Source organism: Rattus norvegicus, chromosome 5 (genome assembly GCF_036323735.1).
Source record: "Rattus norvegicus strain BN/NHsdMcwi chromosome 5, GRCr8, whole genome shotgun sequence".
Taxonomy (NCBI): Eukaryota; Metazoa; Chordata; class Mammalia; order Rodentia; family Muridae; genus Rattus; species Rattus norvegicus.
This window is the reverse complement of record NC_086023.1, coordinates 32,679,192-32,698,722: the sequence shown is the minus strand read 5'-3', so window position 1 is coordinate 32,698,722 and position 19,531 is coordinate 32,679,192. Positions and strand designations below refer to the sequence as shown.

At 39.1% G+C, this 19,531-nt stretch overlaps 1 protein-coding gene across 11 annotated transcripts in view; it reads left to right on the top strand.

Annotated features, from left to right (window-relative positions):
• Slc26a7 (solute carrier family 26 member 7) overlaps positions 1–17,070 on the top strand; it is a 137,458-nt gene extending 120,388 nt beyond the window's left edge. For 10 of the 11 annotated variants that reach the window (XM_008763531.4, XM_063287292.1, XM_063287291.1 and 7 more), the window contains 5 exons: positions 189–237; positions 9,140–9,240; positions 12,874–12,928; positions 13,012–13,115; positions 14,036–17,070. In XM_008763531.4, the coding sequence (XP_008761753.1) occupies positions 189–237; positions 9,140–9,240; positions 12,874–12,928; positions 13,012–13,115; positions 14,036–14,071 (345 nt within the window). In that variant the 3' untranslated portion in view covers positions 14,072–17,070. The remainder of the gene's footprint in view (positions 1–188; positions 238–9,139; positions 9,241–12,873; positions 12,929–13,011; positions 13,116–14,035) is intronic. The other variant, NM_001106638.1, reaches the window with a different exon arrangement.
• Positions 17,071–19,531: the final 2,461 nt, after the last annotated feature.

Below are 19,531 nucleotides of genomic sequence, written 5' to 3'. Positions count from 1 at the left end.
TCAGTGAGCAAAGTATCTACTGAATGAATGTGTGCTCACTTCCGGCCCACAGTGCTTCTTCAGTTCCTAGTTCACTGCACACAGGGCTGATTGCTGTTACTCATCACGGAGAGAGGGATGTGCGACCTTTTCATTGGTGGTATATTGTTTCACAGCGTTTTCACTCTTTACATTTATTTTTATTTCAGTGTGAACAGAACACCTTGCTCAGTCCCCTGCCCAACGGGAGCTGCACTGGTGAGTTCCCTTTAGAAGAAAGTAGTTCAAATGTTTTGGCTTGAACTTACTCCAGAGGATAAGCACCCTCTTCTCTCTTTTCTCTCTGTTGGCCCCTCTCCCATTAGGGTTGTCCATGTTCTTTCACTAGAATCCCCTTCTCCATCTCCTCCTCCAATTCCCGTTTATTCACCCTCTCCTTATTTTTATCCCTGCTCCACTCATCCACTTTAGTTGTCTACTTGCTCCTTCTCCCTTTCCTTGTTTCTCTTCTTTATCTTCTTCGATCTCTTCTTTTTCCTTCCACTCCTTCCTCTGTTCTAGCTTCCATTTTTCTTCTTTCCCTTCTCCTTAAATTGAATGACCTTATTCTTTGTAATCTTCATATAGACCAATCTTCCCCCCAAATATTATCTCAAGGATATTTTAGATTTTTCTTCACCCAACTAAGTTAATTACAGGCTCATGCTTTTCTAGGAAAATGCCAGGTAACAGCAACAATTCTTTATTGCCCCGCCCTAGCAACAATGTTTCAATGATGTGTCATTGATAAGAGGTCCAAATCAGTGTATCATGTAAGGGATACAGAATAGGACCCAAGTGACCCAATTAAGGTGACACATCAAGCAAGAAAAGCAGTGGGAAAAGAAACAGAAGTAAAAAAATCCCCTTTCTCCAATAGCCTTGTCACGTGCATAGTTAGCACTCAACAAAATAAACAACCCTATAAGACTATTTACATAAATTAAAAGATGGATGCCAGGCAGTGACAGTGTATGCCTTAAATCCCACCTCTCAGTAGGAAGAGGCAAATGGATCTCTTGAGTTTAAAGTCAGCCTGGTCTTTACAGTGACTTCTAGGACAGCCAAGACTACACTGGAAGCAGACAGACATATAAAACCAAACAAACACCAAAAAGTTAGAAGAGGGAAGCCACAGCATTTTCTAAAATGAAAACTTTAATTGTTCAACTTGTGAAGAGATGTTCTAGAAGTATGTTTAGTATTCTAGGTCATCTGAGGATAATGCTAACAGGAGTCCTGTATAGCTGTTGCCATGTGAACGTGTTATGTGGTCTTCTACCACCTGCCCCAGGTTGTGGTAAATAGTAAAAATACCCACAAATCCTCGCTTAGCGGCATCGTAGAGCCATATGGCATTTGCGGGGTAATTTCATCTCAGTCAGCACAGTGTTCACCCACTAAGCTCCCAATCTCTATCACACTCTGCCACCAGCTACTGTCTGAGCCCAGCAGCTTTCTCTTCATCTATCTAGTTCCCAAGGTGGGTCGCTGTCATGCCAGTTTCTTTTCTTTTCTTTTTTTGACTTCTTTTTTTTCCTTTTTTTTCTCCCTCTTTTTTAAATTGGGTATTTCTTATTTACATTTCAATTGTTATTCCCTTTCCTGATTTCCAGGTCAACATCCCCCTAACCCCTACCCCTCCCCTTCTATATGGATGTTCCCCTCCCCATCCTCCCCGCATTAGCGCCCTCCTCCCAACAATCACGTTCACTGGGGGTTCAGTCTTGGCAGGACCAAGGGCTTCCCCTTCCACTGGTGATCTTTTTTTTTTTTATTAACTTGAGTATTTCTTATATACATTTTGAGTGTTATTCCCTTTCCCGGTTTCTGGGCAAATATCCCCCTAATCCCTCCCCGTCCCCGTCTTTATGGGTGTTCCCCTCCCCATCCTCCCCCCATTGCCGCCCTCCCCCCAACAATCTAGTTCACTGGGGGTTCAGTCTTGGCAGGACCCAGGGCTTCCCCTTCCACTGGTGCTCTTACTAGGATATTCATTGCTACCTATGAGGTCAGAGTCCAGGGTCAGTCCATGTATAGTCTTTAGGTAGTGGCTTAGTCCCTGGAAGCTCTGGTTGGTTGGCATTGTTGTTCATATGGGGTCTCGAGCCCCTTCAAGCTCTTCCAGTTCTTTCTCTGATTCCTTGAACGGGGGTCCTATTCTCAGTTCAGTGGTTTGGTGCTGGCATTCGCCTCTGTATTTGCTGTATTCTGGCTGTGTCTCTCAGGAGCGATCTACATCCGGCTCCTGTCGGCCTGCACTTCTTTGCTTCATCCATCTTGTCTAATTGGATGGCTGTATATGTATGGGCCACATGTCGGGCAGGCTCTGAATGGGTGTTCCTTCTGTGTCTGTTTTAATCTTTGCCTCTCTATTCCCTGCCAAGGGTATTCTTGTTCCCCTTTTAAAGAAGGAGTGAAGCATTCACATTTTGATCAACCGTCTTGAGTTTCATGTGTTCTAGGCATCTAGGGTAATTCAAGCATTTGGGCTAATAGCCACTTATCAATGAGTGCATACCATGTGTGTTTTTCTGTGATTGGGTTACCTCACTCAGGATGATATTTTCCAGTTCCAACCATTTGCCTACGAATTTCATAAAGCCATTGTTTTTGATAGCTGAGTAATATTCCATTGTGTAGATGTACCACATTTTCTGTATCCATTCCTCTGTTGAAGGGCATCTGGGTTCTTTCCAGCTTCTGGCTATTATAAATAAGGCTACGATGAACATAGTGGAGCACATGTTTTTTTATATGTTGGGGCATCTTTTGGGTATATGCCCAAGAGAGGGATAGCTGGATCCTCAGGCAGTTCAATGTCCAATTTTCTGAGGAACCTCCAGACTGATTTCCAGAATGGTTGTACCAGTCTGCAATCCCACCAACAATAGAAGAGTGTTCCTCTTTCTCCGAATCCTTGCCAGCATCTGCTGTCACCTGAGTTTTTGATCTTAACCATTCTCATTGGTGTGAGGTGAAATCTCAGGGTTGTTTTGATTTGCATTTCCCTTATGACTAAAGATGTTGAACACTTCTTTAGGTGTTTCTCAGCCATTCGGCATTCCTCAGCTGTGAATTGTTTGTTTAGCTCTGAACCCCGTTTTTTAATAGGGTTATTTGTCTCCCTGCGGTCTAACTTCTTGAGTTCTTTGTATATTTTGGATATAAGGCCTCTATCTGTTGTAGGATTGGTAAAGATCTTTTCCCAATCTGTTGGTTGCCGTTTTGTCCTAACCACAGTGTCCTTTGCCTTACAGAAGCTTTGCAGTTTTATGAGATCCCATTTGTCGATTCTTGATCTTAGAGCATAAGCCATTGGTGTTTTGTTCAGGAAATTTTTTCCAGTGCCCATGTGTTCCAGATGCTTCCCTAGTTTTTCTTCTATTAGTTTGAGTGTATCTGGTTTGATGTGGAGGTCCTTGATCCACTTGGACTTAAGCTTTGTACAGGGTGATAAGCATGGATCGATCTGCATTCTTCTACATGTTGACCTCCAGTTGAACCAGCACCATTTGCTGAAAATGCTATCTTTTTTCCATTGGATGGTTTTGGCTCCTTTGTCAAAAATCAAGTGCCCATAGGTGTGTGGGTTCATTTCTGGGTCTTCAATTCTGTTCCACTGGTCTATCTGTCTGTCTCTGTACTAATACCATGCAGTTTTTATCACTATTGCTCTGTAATACTGCTTGAGTTCAGGGATAGTGATTCCCCCTGAAGTCCTTTTATTGTTGAGGATAGTTTTAGCTATCCTGGTTTTTTTGTTATTCCAGATGAATTTGCAAATTGTTCTGTCTAATTCTTTGAAGAATTGGATTGGTATTTTGATGGGGATTGCATTGAATCTGTAGATCGCTTTTGGTAAAATGGCCATTTTTTACTATATTAATCCTGCCAATCCATGAGCATGGGAGATCTTTCCATCTTCTGAGGTCTTCTTCAATTTCTTTCTTCAGAGTCTTGAAGTTCCTATTGTACAAATCTTTTACTTGCTTGGTTAAAGTCACACCGAGGTACTTTATATTATTTGGGTCTATTATGAAGGGTGTCGTTTCCCTAATTTCTTTCTCAGCTTGTTTCTCTTTTGTTTAGAGGAAGGCTACTGATTTATTTGAGTTAATTTTATACCCAGCCACTTTGCTGAAGTTGTTTATCAGGTTTAGTAGTTCTCTGGTGGAACTTTTGGGATCACTTAAATATACTATTGTATCATCTGCAAATAGTGATATTTTGACTTCTTCTTTTCCGATCTGTATCCCCTTGACCTCCTTTTGTTGTCTGATTGCTCTGGCTAGAACTTCAAGAACTATATTGAATAAGTAGGGAGAGAGTGGGCAGCCTTGTCTAGTCCCTGATTTTAGTGAGATTGCTTCAAGTTTCTCTCCATTTAGTTTAATGTTAGCAACTGGTTTGCTGTATATGGCTTTTACTATGTTTAGGTATGGGCCTTGAATTCCTATTCTTTCCAGGACTTTTATCATGAAGGGGCGTTGAATTTTGTCAAATGCTTTCTCTGCATCTAATGAAATGATCATGTGGTTTTGTTCTTTCAGTTTGTTTATATAATGGATCACGTTGATGGTTTTCCATATATTAAACCATCCCTCCATGCCTGGGGTGAAGCCTACTTGATCATGGTGGATGATTGTTTCGATGTGCTCTTGGATTCGGTTTGCCAGAATTTTATTGAGTATTTTTGTGTCGATATTCATAAGGGAAATTGGTCTGAAGTTCTCTTTCTTTGTTGGGTCTTTGTGTGGTTTGGGTATAAGAGTAATTGTGGCTTCATAGAAGGAATTCGGTAGTGATCCATCTGTTTCAATTTTGTGGAATAGTTTGGATAATATTGGTATGAGGTTTTCTATGAAGGTCTGATAGAATTCTGCACTAAACCCATCTGGAACTGGGCTCTTTTTGGTTGGGAGACCTTTAATGACTGCTTCTATTTCCTTAGGAGTTATGGGGTTGTTTAACTGGTTTATCTGTTCCTGATTTAACTTCAGTACCTGGAATCTGTCTAGGAAATTGTCCATTTCCTGCAGATTTTCAAGTTTTGTTGAATATAGGCTTTTATAGTAAGATCTGATGATTTTTTGAATTTCCTCTGACTCTGTAGTTATGTCTCCCTTTTCATTTCTGATGCCAGTTTCGTACAGAGACTGCCTATCTCATGGCTTTCTTACTGCGGACTCTGTTAGCATTCCCAGCATCCACCCCCTGTGGTTATACTCTCAGCTTCCAGCAATCCGTTAAAATCAAGACTCAATAAGCTCGTAACTTAGCAATCAGATTTGTCTCAGTAATTTATCTCAGTAAATTTACACTCCACAAAATGTCCACAGAATAAACTCACAACCAGTTGATAATGATACAAACTGCCCACCTAGATAAGATAAATTGTCCTATAAAAATCCTTCCCTTAAGAAATATCCATTACTTCCTGTGGCCATTTAAGGCCACATGGATCTGAGTCATCCTTCTCTGCCTCCTTCTTGGTTCTTCTCCTCTTTTCCTCTCTCCTTACCAAAACTCTGTCCCTACCCCACTTTCTCCCTGCCCAATCATAGGCCCTGCCTCATCTTGTGCCAGCCCTCACCTGCATAGAGACAGCAATCTATAGTCCCACTTAAGAAAATATCCAGGTTTCCTCTGTGTTCCAGTTCACATAACTCTTGGTTTCATTCATGCACTTTTCACGTCATTATTCACCTGGCAAATACTTCACTATTTTAAGATGTGCTTTATCCTAGGGAATAGTAAGAGGTAACATATATTCAATGTTGATGGAAGTAGACCTGGCTTCTGATGTCATGGACTCCAAAGTTTAAACAGGCTTCTATCGTTCTGAAATAGATGCTTTACTCTTAACCCCCAAATTAGAAAACTCAGGTGTATAAATTTGTATTACTGTTGTTGTAATTATCCTGTTTAGTGACTTAAAGCAGTGAATATTTATTAGATTATATTGCAGTGACAGAAGTTCATGATGAGTCTCATGTCCATAGCATTATGTCCCTTTTTGGAGGCTCTACAGAGAAATCCCCAGCCCCTCTCCAACGTGGTCCATCTGTGTTCCTTGGTTCATGCTCCTAATAATATTCAAGCCAGTAGAGGCATCTTCAGGTCTCTCTCTGATCTCTTCTTCATCACATTTCCTGACTCTGACTCTGCAGACACTTGGATAGTCTGGGATAATCTTCCCATACTAACATCCTGAATTTCACCAAATATGCAAAGTTCTTGTTGCCCTGTAAGATATCATATTCACAGGTACTGAGGATGCAGAGGAAGACTTTGCCTTTGTGTGTGGGAGGTTCTTGCTCCGTTTCTGGTTCTTCCTTTGCACTGTTTGTATACCTTCTCCAGCTTTATAACCTCTCAACGTAATAGCTGAACTGACTATCCTCTATTTGATTGAAAGTCTGTTGAAGACAGGCACCCTCATCACTGTTCATGCCTACACTTATGTTTCCTAACAGGGTGCTTCAATACACAGCACATCTGTATGAACTGATTGTTGGAATTAGTAAAAGACCGGACAAGAGAATGAAATGTTCAATAAGAACATGCCTTTCCAAAGAGAATATTGTTGTTTGTTCAAAATGTTTCTTCTCTCCTTATTCCTTTAGAAATTACAGAGATAATTCTGTTTCTCATTAGTTAATTGATATCAATAAAAAACACTTTTTAAAATTACAAGTGACTCACAGACCGTCAGGAGGCTTTTGAAGTGAATGGAAAACACTCCTAAATTATGCAGCTATGAATATTTTTAATTAAAGAAGTTAATGAATATTCCACAGGAAAGAGCTGTCTTCCTCAGTCTGGGTTTAATTGCCCACCCACACCTGATGGTTAATGTCTTTCTGAAATGTTGTACTTTGTAGATAAAGCCCATCATTTACCACATACCCTGTGGGGATAGATTAGTCTAGTCGTCTCCTTCGCACATGCTCCAAGCTTACCTCATTTACTCAAGGCAGACTATTTGCTATGCATTCTCTTATCCAGGATGACTTGGTTTGTATTGTGCTACTTGATTTACTTAGAAGCTTGGACCACAAGGTTATATTCATGAATGAGTGCAATCACAGGGCAGAGGAGATACGGGTAAAGGAAGATTTCAAAAATGCCCATTGTATTAAAATTCCCATTTGAGTGTATTAGAAACTTTACCATTAAGATGTTATTTTTGTATAAGTAAGGTGCTATGAACTAATTTATTTGAAATAGCTCACATTAATAATTATCTACACATAGAAGGATGGGTATTTTGTTTTGGTTTGTTTTATTTTGAATGAAAATAAAGGCAAAAAGATCATGTATAAAAGTAAAGGATGAAATAAACAAGATCCCAGAATGACTCTGTAACAACAATCTGTAGATTGAATCTATAACAACACATATTATAGAAAATTTACAAGGCAACCACAAGAATATAGAATACAGTTTAACAGTAAAATAGATATAGCAGGGTTGAAGAAAAAATATAAACTTTCTTAAAATTATCCCAGTGCCATTTTTTGTCATGTAGACAGCATTATTAGCAATCTCTGTGTTAATCAATACATAGATTGTTTTCATTGTAGCACCTTTAAGTTCAGAATTTCAAATAAAATTACAGTAGTGCCTAACTGAAACACTGACTTGATAAGCCATCCTAAGTTTTAATTTGATTTGACAAACAAATGTATCATGATTGCATAAACTTCTTGCTCTGGCTCTATATTGAGATGCCCAAAATGATGCCTATGGCTTATAGATAAAAACCATATAAATTTTTGAGGAAAATTAATGTACTGACATGTTTTCCATTTTAGGTTGTAGTTTATTGTTATAAAATCTTATTTCTAAATATTACCATTGTGCTTTTTAGCCAACAATGAAGACATATACATACAAGTAACATTATATAGACTGAGCAGGTTATCTTTAGGAAGATATATGACAACAATGAATGAAAAAAGAGGCCATGAATTTGAAAGAGAACAAGAAGGGGTGTGTAGGAGGAATCCTTGGAAGAAGGAACAGAGTGGGGAATGATGGAGTCATAGAACCCTAAAAAATGTAAAGTAAAAGAACAAGAAGGTGTTGAGATATAAGAAAAATTTAGAATTCATTAGTTATCTCTTTGTAGAGTTAAATATTTAATGTTTCTGAAGACAATCTTTAGCAAGCGTTGTATGCTGTCACTCAATTTCAAATACGTGCTGTATGTCATTTGCTCAGAACAGAGTTGAACACATGAACACAAGTGAAACCATTTCCACACCAATTCTGTCGTCATTGTCATCTTAAGATCTAAACCCAAATATTTTCGTGGATTAGTCACTCACTTAAAACAAGGCTACTGGATAATGAAAGCACCCACCTTTAAGCAGTGATCGTCCTGGTAACTCTACCCATTTTTGGAACAGGGTATATGGGGTATAGTTGTAGCACTTGTCTACGACTAAGGTGTAAATGTTTCTACCTTGAAAAATAAAAATGGATTGATCGAATTCAGATCGATCACTAAGGGTGGAGCTGGGAAGATGCATACCAATATGAACTGTTTCTAACCTACTATTACTTTCAAGAAGACACTTAAAATTTTATTTTCTAAAACCAATATGTTGAAAGGATTTTCGTAGGAAACATATACAGCAGGTTAGTGTGGTTCAGTTGGTTGTTATTGGTTTTTGTAGGGCTAGTGCTGATCCCGGGGCTCTGCGCATGCAGATTTATTGTTAATTAACTGAAAATTAATGTTAACACAGATTGCCTCCAAAGCTCTGGAGTACTCCCAAGCATTGGACTTCTGCTGTCCTGTATAAACTGAAGTGCATGAGCTTCAGACATCCCAAAACAGGACTCTTGCTCTGGGCCTGCCAGCAAAAGAAGTAGATGATGCGGATAACGCACCATCCAGATTATCTCCACTGTGCTTAGAGTTAACTTGTAGATATCCTTTCAGACTCATTGAAATTTCTCCAGCTACTCAAAAAAAATGGTAACTAAATTTTAAAAATGAAAATGTGCAGAATTACCAGTGCAGAGGACACTGTGTCTTTGCTACCGTTCAGCCAAGTCAGCCACAGAGATCTGCTCGTTCTAACTAGAGTTTCTTTTTCTCCTGCAGAAGAAGCCTCCCAGCCCTGCCCCAGTGAGAAGTATTCTTTGGTCCTGAATTGCAGTGGCTTGACCTTTTTCGACTACACAGGAGTCTCCACACTTGTTGAGGTATCTGTGCGGTCTGGGTCAGGCCTGATTCCTTATCTCTCTCCATTGGCAGAAGTATTCCTCAGCCACCTCAGCTACAGAGTCTTAAGCCCCTTCCCCACAAAAGACATCCATGCCTTTACTACAGTGATATTATTTCAAAAGACTCTATCAGGATTCTAGGCATGTAGGGTAGGGAGTCAAAGTTGGAGAAGTAGGAAGACTGAGATTTGAACATTATTGGGCAAAATGTCTGGCAGGAAGTGAATATTCAGTGCTTCTAGAATGGAGAAAAGACTCTTGGGGTGCTACCATTCCAGCTAATTTTCCCCAAACTCTACCTCTGCTGGCCTTCTTCATCCATTGAGCCTGCTGCATTTACCCCTTCCCCCCACCTCATAATATGACTGGGAATTGCTTTGTAATGGACACTAGGAAGAGTTCCTTCTCTTCTTTAATCTGAAAAAATGTTTTTAAAGAGTTGTGTTAGCTCTGAAGCTCTGGTTCAGTGGCAGAGCATTGACTAGCAATCAAAGCCTTGGTTTCAATTCCCCAGGTAAATGTATAAATAACCAGAAAAAATGGATTGATCAAATTCAGATTGACTGAGAGCCTATATATTTTCTATCTTTTCATTTGTATTGTAAATTTGCTTTGAAAGTTCCTGCCTTTCACACTCCAGAACTGTAAGGACGAACTGAGTATCTCTGTCCAGGAAGATGGGAATGGTAGTGCTTAGAGGGAAAGTGCTTATCCTGAGGACGTCTGGGCACTGGCTGCTCTTCTGAGGTCCTGAGTTCAATTCCCAGCAGCCACATGGTGGCTCACAACCATCTGTAGATGGTTCTGCCACCCTCTTCTGGAGTATCTGAAGAAAGCAACTGAGTACTCATATACATAGAATAAGCAAACATAAGAAGGTTAGAAAGCAAATGGATGGTGCAAATCAAGGTTTAAGTATCGAGATACTGTTGTTATTGAATGACTTTTAAGTTTTCAGCTGACAGTATTAGTTGCCCTTTCTAGATATCAGAGAACACTCCTTAGAGTTGGTTACAAGGAAGACAGGGGACCCGCTGTCCTTTAGTTTAGGGTTGAAGGCTGATAGTTGAGGAGCAAAGTGTTCCAGGCACTGATGCATGCCAATGAATGAAGGCTGCTGCTTTTGTTTTCTACCTGAATCCCAGTAATGGATTCCAAGTTTTACAGGCTGCGTTAAGACAATTGATGCCCCTTTAAATTGGCAGGAAAACTGTCCTCGCACTTTCCACACTATTTCTACTTTATATACAAAGCTGGAAATGCTGTACCTATTTTCATTTTTCCCCCTTATTACTACATGGTTTATTGCCTCATGGCTATTTAGAATTTGTGTTAAGCATTTAGGCTTTAAAGATAGAAAAATTTTGGATTCACACATCAGTCAAATACTAGTTTCATGCCTGAAGCTAAATTCTGTCTTGTCTTGTCTTTCCTTCCCTTCCCTCCCCTTCCCTTCCCTCCCCTTCTCTTCCCTTTCTTCCTTCTTTTCATCCTCACCTCTCTCTCTCTCTCTCTCTCTCTCTCTCTCTCTCTCTGCATGTGTGTGTGTGTGTGCGTGTGTGTATATGTGTTTGTGTGTGTGTGTGTGTGTGTGTGTGTGTGTGTGTGTGTATGGTCATTTGTGTGAGTGTGAGTACATGACTGACACAGTGTATGTGTGTATGTCAAAGGACTGACACAGGCCTCAGTCCTGGCTTTCAACCTTGTCTGAGACAGTTTATGTTTGTCATATGCTAGGTAGTTGACACATTACAGGGACTTTTCCTGTGTCTGCCTCACCTCTATCAATGATGCCATACTGCTTTCTGAACTGAGCTTTTAGGTGTGTTCTGAGGGTTCAAAATCAGGTTTTATATGTGTGTGACAAGAGCTTTACCGACAGAGCCATCTCCCCAGTCCTCATTTGTTTGCTTTTTATAAACTAGAAGGAGAGCTCACTCTCCACTTCTTCACATTGTGAGCTCATAAGAAATACCCAGTCAAGTACTGAAGTGGCCAGCACTGTTAGTAAGCACTCAGCAATGCTACTATCTGTTATTGCTTTGCTCGCTTTAAACAGTCATTTCTTGAGCTACTGAGATGGCTCAGTAGGTAAAGGTTCTTGCCAAGCAAGACTGACAACCTGAGTTGATCCCCAGAACCTGTACAAATAGGACAGGAATGAAGCACTTCACAGCAGTATTTTGTTTTGTTGGTTGGTTTTTTAATCTCTGTGTTGTATGCTCATGTATGAACACATACATATAACAGTAACACATACACATATGTCACCTGATTTATATTTTATACATGTATATATAATTGTGTGTGTGTGTGTGTGTGTGTGTGTGTGTGTGTGTGTAGTGAGTTTTAAAGCCATTTCTTAAAGTGCAAACATATTTTCAAGCAAGATTATTTCTTAGTTCCAGCTACCCTGAGAAAACGTCTGGAGCCATAAGCATCAGGGACTGTCCTGCCATGCCAGTTTCCCTGCTTTTTTAGGAACTCTGTAGACTGTGTACTTAGCTTCTTCAGCATAAAGAATATTGATCCCAGGCTTGTGGATGGAAGGGAACTTCTTGGATGACTTCGGTTTATTCTTTTGCCAGATTAGGGGATGTCCGGGTAGATCAGTGAACTGGAGACTGTGTTTATCAAAATCAACAGTCCATTCATAATGTGTTTGAGCTCCATGGGGCTTAAGACAAAGTCAAATACTGAGAGGTCACCTTGAAATTAATCACATCAACTTACAGAAGCAGGGGCCACTTATTCAATGTCAAAGCCAGAGCTCATAGTTTATTGTTTTTTGTTGTTGTTTTTCATTTACGCTCACTTCTGATAAATCCACAGTTCTTATTTTTCAAAAAGGACTTACTGATGAAGAAAGATGAGAGAAATTCTGTATCATGTAACATACATGATTATAATACAGTCTAGATTGTATTGTAAATGCAGCTCTCCGTGTCTTGTGTATAGAATACATCAGTAGCACATAACTAATTCCACCCAACTGTAAATTGACCTTTACATGTACTTTTAGCCAAACTTTATGATCTTAATTTGCTTTTGGTGAATTAAAATTGCTCGTTCATAAGTTGTTTCTGGTTAAATTGTCTAGAAGGCAATTAGTCAAGGCCTCAGTATACCTGTGGCTGAGTTAGACTCTCCTTCTTGGTGTAACTTTAAAACTAGAAATTAGTTCAGGTTATAATGAGGTTTAATAGTTGGGATTTATAGGGTCAGAGGAAGTATTCCTAGATTGTTGCAGAGTAGGAAAGTTAGCAGGTCAACATCTTTCATCAGTCCCACAGGCTGGTCCTAGACTTTCCATAAAAGATGTCTGTCCAGCAGTCCTCTCTCAGTTTTACAAGGAAGCAAAGATTATGGTTTCATTTTTCTAAAGAAATGGTAATATTAGTCTCTGTAGAGTAAACGTTTCAGTCGAATCCTTTCGAGAGTGCTGGCCATGTCCTTAACTGTGTAACAATGCCTCCCTCTGGTGGTTTGGCTTCAGAAACATTTTCTCATTTGTTTTCCCAAGAGTTCTCCTTTTCCCAAAGCCCGATTCCTCCCTCCAGTTCGCTACGCTGCCCTAACCGTGCCATGGGTCTGCTCTTTTTCTTTTACCAGCTCTACCTTGATTGCAAGAGCAGGAGTGTGGATGTGTTCTTAGCCAACTGTACAGGTAAGACTGTGTTGTCGGCTCCCATCAGATGAGCCCTCTCAGCCGTTCCTTGTGTCTTTACACATCCTGTGCCTTCTTTGCAGCATCCTTGATAAAAGCGATGACATACTATGGAGACCTAGACACTGAAAAACCAATTTTTTTTGACTCGGTAGCCACTGCAATAAGTGTCATCCAATCAAATAAGGTGAGTTGCTTAAATGAGCGAGCAGGAGTTTTGTAAGAAAAACTAGAGTACACAATTGTTGGAAGTTTTATGAGGTTCCTTCCTCACTGGTTTCTAAAAAAATAAATAAAGAAGTCTAGAATGACCCTTCCCTCTGCATCTGACACATTTACTTTAAAGGAATGATTCTTCTCCACTTTGTGGGAAAGTTATGAACAATCGTTAAAGAATTTGGACCTTCTAATGTTGTCATGGCTTAGAGAATTTGATGATCACCCATGAAGTGCAAATTCTTAGTTTGAATCTTAGATCCACTGTCCTGGAACTTGACCTCAGAGGTCTCCAATGCAGAAGTATTGAATATCAATTTTAAATATATTTTATGCTCAGATATTCGTGTCACTATGGTTAATTTTACTGTCATCTTTTGGAATATCATTTATGGCATCTGATGGTCACACGACTATAAACACACAGAGTGCTGTGCAATAGTGGGCTTTTGGTAATGGTTTGTAATGATTCCCAGAGCCATGGTTTCCTGCAATGTCTCTGTAATTCTGAGTCATTTTGCCTTTCTCCTTCCCAGGGCAGCATTAGCGCTCCTCACAGTGACTGCACTCCTCTTCAGTCAGAACAATAACTCTATCATTATTACTACATGTACTGAGTGCCCACTGCATTCTGCAACATTCTAAAGGCCTTAGTCAGGTTAATTAAATTTTCCACCGCATATGAGGTAGATATTCTCACTTAGCTGATTTTTAGAACTAGGAAAACTAAAGCCAAATAAGTTACACTGTTTGGCCGGTTTCAAAGTCAGCTGACCTGGGATGTGGAGCTCTGTCACTGATGGGTGTGGCTTGTGGCACTGCTGTTCTTTCTATGTAGTACAGATTATGAGGTAGGTGGGTAATCTGTGCTTCTTTCTTTTTCTCTTTTAGAATTTGAGCAAGGACACTGACCACAGTGAAGTCTGAGGTCCACGCATTGAAATGCACATCTCATCTTTAGCACCTGCCCCAAAGAGGCCAGATACTGGCATTTTGCACTCATTTTGGTGTATATACTGTATATCTCTTAATTAGAATGATGTGAGTTGGCAACTGGATAGCCACTGGCCAAGACTTGCTGACATCCTATTTTTTCTAATTTTTCTTAATAAACAGATTCATTAGTTATTTCATATAGGCATCAATATGCATGTAGCTTTAGTTTAATGAACAGTAAACATGCTTTTATTTCCAGTTATAAGAGTATTTTGTATGGTTTCATTTTTGTTGTAAGCTAACAAATGGAGAAATATTTTTATCAGAAATGGTTTGGATTATTTATAAACCATTCATAAAAAAATTAAGATCATCTAGTACATAAAAAAGTATTAACAAATGTGCCATTTCTCCATAGTTTTTATCCCAAAATTATTTGAACATCAGTTAGATAAAGTATCACTTTTATACAGGGAAAATGAAATCCATAGATATAAAACAAGTGAGAAAGAGACAAATTAGAAGTTATTAATGTCAATGCCCATCAACACACTCACTCTGACAATATTCATATATTCAATTATGAGTTCATATTTGGAAGAAAACTAATGTTTTAGCAAAACTAAGTTCTTGATGTTTATCTGCTGAATTGTGGATACTGGAGACCATTTGTGTGTTTAATCAGATAACTCTGACTTCTGCATTGCAACACATAAGATATTCTGCTTTCAAACTTCTTTCTTGCAATCAGAGAATATGAGAATTTGATATGTATTTTTTCAAAAATATGCATTTTTCAATGATAAAATATCATAAGTAGAATGCTTTTGTGCTTTTGGATACAAGATTAACCCTTAGAAATTTTGAATTTTCTATTTGAGATATAAAAAGTCAACAAAATATAATATGTTATTGATCTATACCAAGATAGATAGATTGAAGATAGAACGACAGACAGACAGACAGAAGACAGGTAGACAACAGACAGATGACAGACAGATCTCCAAGGTATGTTTTCCATTTTCTTTTGTTAGAGATGAGCTTGAATGTGATTATACGTAAATTTGCTAATACAATAGGATAATTTATAACACTAATGGCCAGATATAAGTGTAAACATTTTTCATACTTGTATATTTTATTTTTATCTATATACAAGAATGAAATTTCACAATTTTTTAAACAAATTGTCTTATATATGAAGCCACAGATTAAATTATGATTTATCCTTAATAGCATCTAAAACATTCTACAAAGTTAGTAACGCTGTCAGAAAAAAAAAAAACAAAACACAAAAAAAAAAAAAACAGCAAAGGGAGTTTGAAAAGCAAGTTAAAAATTGGCCTTCTGGTGTGGTTCTTATGGGCATCTGTAAGAGCAAATTCTAACTCCTGTCCAAATGACAGAGTGGAATAGTCCTTCGCCAGTGCAAGGTAAACATTTACACAATCCACTGTTTTAACACCTCACTCTTTGGCAGGATGAAATAATAAGTGAAAACTAAAAATAGCGCTCTAAATTTTCATGGTCATTTTCAATTTTTACTGAAACAAATTCAAAAGTCTTGTTCCCCCAAATTGCCCCAATTTCTTCATCACTTATTGGGGTAGTACCAAGTAAGGTGACCAGTATTGCTCATCAGATAGGTTTCTAAGGGAAGTCTGAGGGAGAATTAGAAAGGAGTTTTATTCTGCGTCATCCACTTCCCTTACTCTATACGTGCAGAGTGGTGGACTCTACCTTGTAATCAGGAGTCATGCGAAGCCAAGAAAAGAAATAGATTATGGTGCATAGAAAGTGATATTTTGCTATACAAATTTGACCTTAATTAAATTCATGAGTTGTAGGCATTTTTAATTTGTTGTAGATGATGGGCCTTGGGTGACATTAAAGTCATTATAGCTATTTGTTGGATAGTTTTTCTGTTTCGTTGTGAATGCTCAGACAGTATTGTCTGAGAAACTGCATCTGAGTGCATTTAAGTATAAGCTTAATGCATAAAAAGTCAACCCCATCAATTTCAGTATCAAACATTGTTACAGCCAAAACAAGAAAGACAAGACCACACACTGTATAAAGTCCACTGCTCTATAGTTTATGCCAAGACCACAATCTTTTTAACCCAAAGAAAGTCTCTTAATTAAGGTCCAAGGCTCCAAGAACTGCACATAAGTTTTAGACATACAAGTGTTTATTTCAAAGCAGACTCAGAGAGCAGAGAAGCTACAACATGGCTCTAGTGTTGTAATATTTTCTATCAGCACACTGACCTATTCTGAGGGGGCCATGTTAATTTTATATGATAAACTCCTTCCGTAGTACTTATTATAGTAAAATAACATAGAAAACTGACCTATACGAGTGTTAAGAACCTAATATGGCAGATATGAAATATGTAACCAGGAAAAACTGTTAACATTAAACATCACATTTATGCAAATTAAATGCCCTTAAAATTTTGCCATTCGTCTTTCATTTTTAAAGGTTATTTGCCCTCAATTATGTAATTTCAGTGTTATAAAGTTTAGCTTAAACTACTTTGCAATAATTTATTTGACAGATCTCCGTTCTATAAACCATGCAATGTAATGAGGCCAGAGATCTTTCTTTTTTAATGAAAACATTAACATGTTAATATCCCACATGAATGATGCTTGACATTCAACGATTGTCGAAATATGTTGGTATGTTGCTGAACATACACACACCTCTGAAATGCCAGTTCTGCGTTCTGTGGGCTGATGATCTGACTCATCGTGTGACATATGCTTTCTGGCAGTGAGTTCATTGCCAGAGTTTAAACAGGGAGTTACGGTGCTCATGGCGCTTTCAGAACCCAAAGATTTGTGGTTTGGAATCATGTAGTCTAGTATGCTGCACTTATTTTTATATTTTTAATGCACTTAATTATTGTTTTTACAATTATTTGTACTAACTCAGCATGTAACAACCAATTTACATGGAAATAAATTGAAATATGATAACTACAACTCTCAAGTGGGGTGGTGTCCATTATTTCCGAGTATTTACTCCCCTGCAAAGAAAATAATACATACTGCTTTCTTGGTCTGACCACTGAACAGCATGGTTCATTATTCCTAGCAATTTATTCTGACAAAATTTCAGTCTGGGCCAAATGGGTGTGTTTTTCTGTTTCTTTTTTCCTCTATGGTTTCTTTTTTCCTGTATGGTTTCTTTTTTCTTTTTTTTTTTGCTTTTGCTAGTACTTCAATTGCATAACACTCTTTTGCCAGCCTTACATTCTTTTTGTTCTAATTTTTATTTATGTCTTTTTTTTTGTTTTTGGCTTGTGTCCTTTGCTATGTGCTTTCAGTTGTCTTTTCCTGGGTTCTGAGACTGAGTTCAACTTCAATGGTGAAAAACAAACCATTGTTTTCCTTAAGCATTGGAGGCACAGCAGAGAATAAAACAGAAAACAACCCCTGCCCCACCCTCCTAGGCTTGCCTTCTGACTGGGAGCTTCAGGGAATAAATAGGATGTTTTTAACTTTAATTATATCTTCATAGACATTATTCCCACATAGGACTCAATCCATAGATTCCCCACCCCCACTTCATGACGTTATCTGGATTCATAGCCCCCTTTGATTTCAAAATACATTCCAAGTCATACCTAAATATCATCTTCATCACATATTACTGAGGATTAGAGATGTAATCTATTTCTAGACAAAATTTCTCTCCAACCAGGAACCTATGCAAAAAGCCATCTATATGCTCCCCAAATTCCAGTAAAAGGACAAGCAGAGGAATGATGCTCTCACTCAAAGAGCATGAATGAAAGAAGGGAATGTATGCAACAATCAAGGAAAGAATGCAGCATGCCACATTCACTAGATACAGATTCATTATTGTTTTTAGGTATTCATTCATTCATTCATTCATTCATTCATTCATGTGTGTGCATATGTATACAGTCAAGAGTGTATGTATGTGTGTGAGAAGACAGTGAGCAGGGAAGAAGAGAGGGAGAGAGGAGGGAAGGAGAGAAGAGAAGGGAGAGGGGAGGGGGGAGAGGGGAGAGAGATGGAGAGAAGAGAGGGAGAGGAGAGAGGGAGAGGGGAAAGGAGAGATGGGAAAGGGAGTGGGGACAGAGGAGAGAGGGGGGTTAGAGAGAGGGAGAGAGAGGGGGGGAGGGGAGAGAGAGAGGAAGAAGGGGAGAGAAAGGGATCTAGAGACTTGAGAGTTGCTTCTCTCCTGTGGATTCCAGGGACTGAATTTCAGTCTCAGGCTTGGCAGCAAGGACCTTTATCCACTTAACCATTTAGCTTCCCAGATACATTGAATCTTGCATCTTGAAAACTATCCACTTTAGTCTCTTGATTCTCCACCTTCTGGACTCTCTAGAGTGGAAGTCTTCCTCCAAATCTCCACAGAATTGCTCCTAAAGCCTGTAGCTCTGCAAGCCGTCAGAACCTGAGAAATCTCCCACAGCTCCCACAGAGCTCTCTCTTTCAGTTCACACTGGCAGTGGGATTGGTATGAATCCATGTCTACTCCTGCTGAGGTGATTGCTGATGAAATTCATAATGGGACAGTCCATGGTGACTGTTTTATGTCTCAATCAGGTTCTTGTCCCACTTCCTCAAAGTGTGGACTGGGCAGACAGTGGGCATACACACTGGGTTTCTTTATTGTCAATTTACCATCAACTTTTAAACAGAATAAAACAACTCAAAACCAATTGACGTTTTGGCCTTAAATGAAACAGGTTTGACCCTTGTGAGAGTCAGGATAACTCTGAGTTACAGCTCAAAAGCACTTAGAGGGCTTAGGAGAACTCAGACTAGAAGTGGTCCCTTGAACAGTGTGCTCATTGGTCATCGGCAGGCAAACTGGAGCTTCAGGTCTCAGAAGTGGTGGGTCTTGGAGGCTAGAAGAAACTATGGGGACAAATTCCCTTCTGTAGCATGACTTCCCTTCTTCTATGAGTATTTTTTGAGGCAGAGGCAGGAAGGAGTCCTTTCTCTGCCAGCCTGAGTTCTGGGGTCTATATGGGACCAGCTCCCAGCCCAGGGTGAAAGCTTCAAGTGATTGGGACACCTGATTGGCTTAATATGGGTATGTAAATGAGGTGAAAGTTTGGCTGAATAGGGGTATGTAAATGAGGTGAATGTTTGGCTGAATATGGGTATGTAAATGAGGTGAATGTTTGGTTGAATATGGGTATGTAAATGAGGTGAGAGATAGTGGGAACTAGAGAAATTCTGTAAAATCTGGATGTAGGAGTGCACAGGAAAACAAAGCTACCAAAATTTGCCAAAAGTTAATCTGGTCCACAAGTCTCATCTCTGCCAGGGTAGGGAATCTCCAGGGAAAGTTTTCCTCCCTGGTCATTAAGTCAAATTTGCAGGCTATTTGCTGCTCCCACATGGGGATTTCCACTCAACAAGCTTTTATCTGTTTTGTTTTCTGTTTCCTTTTGCAGCT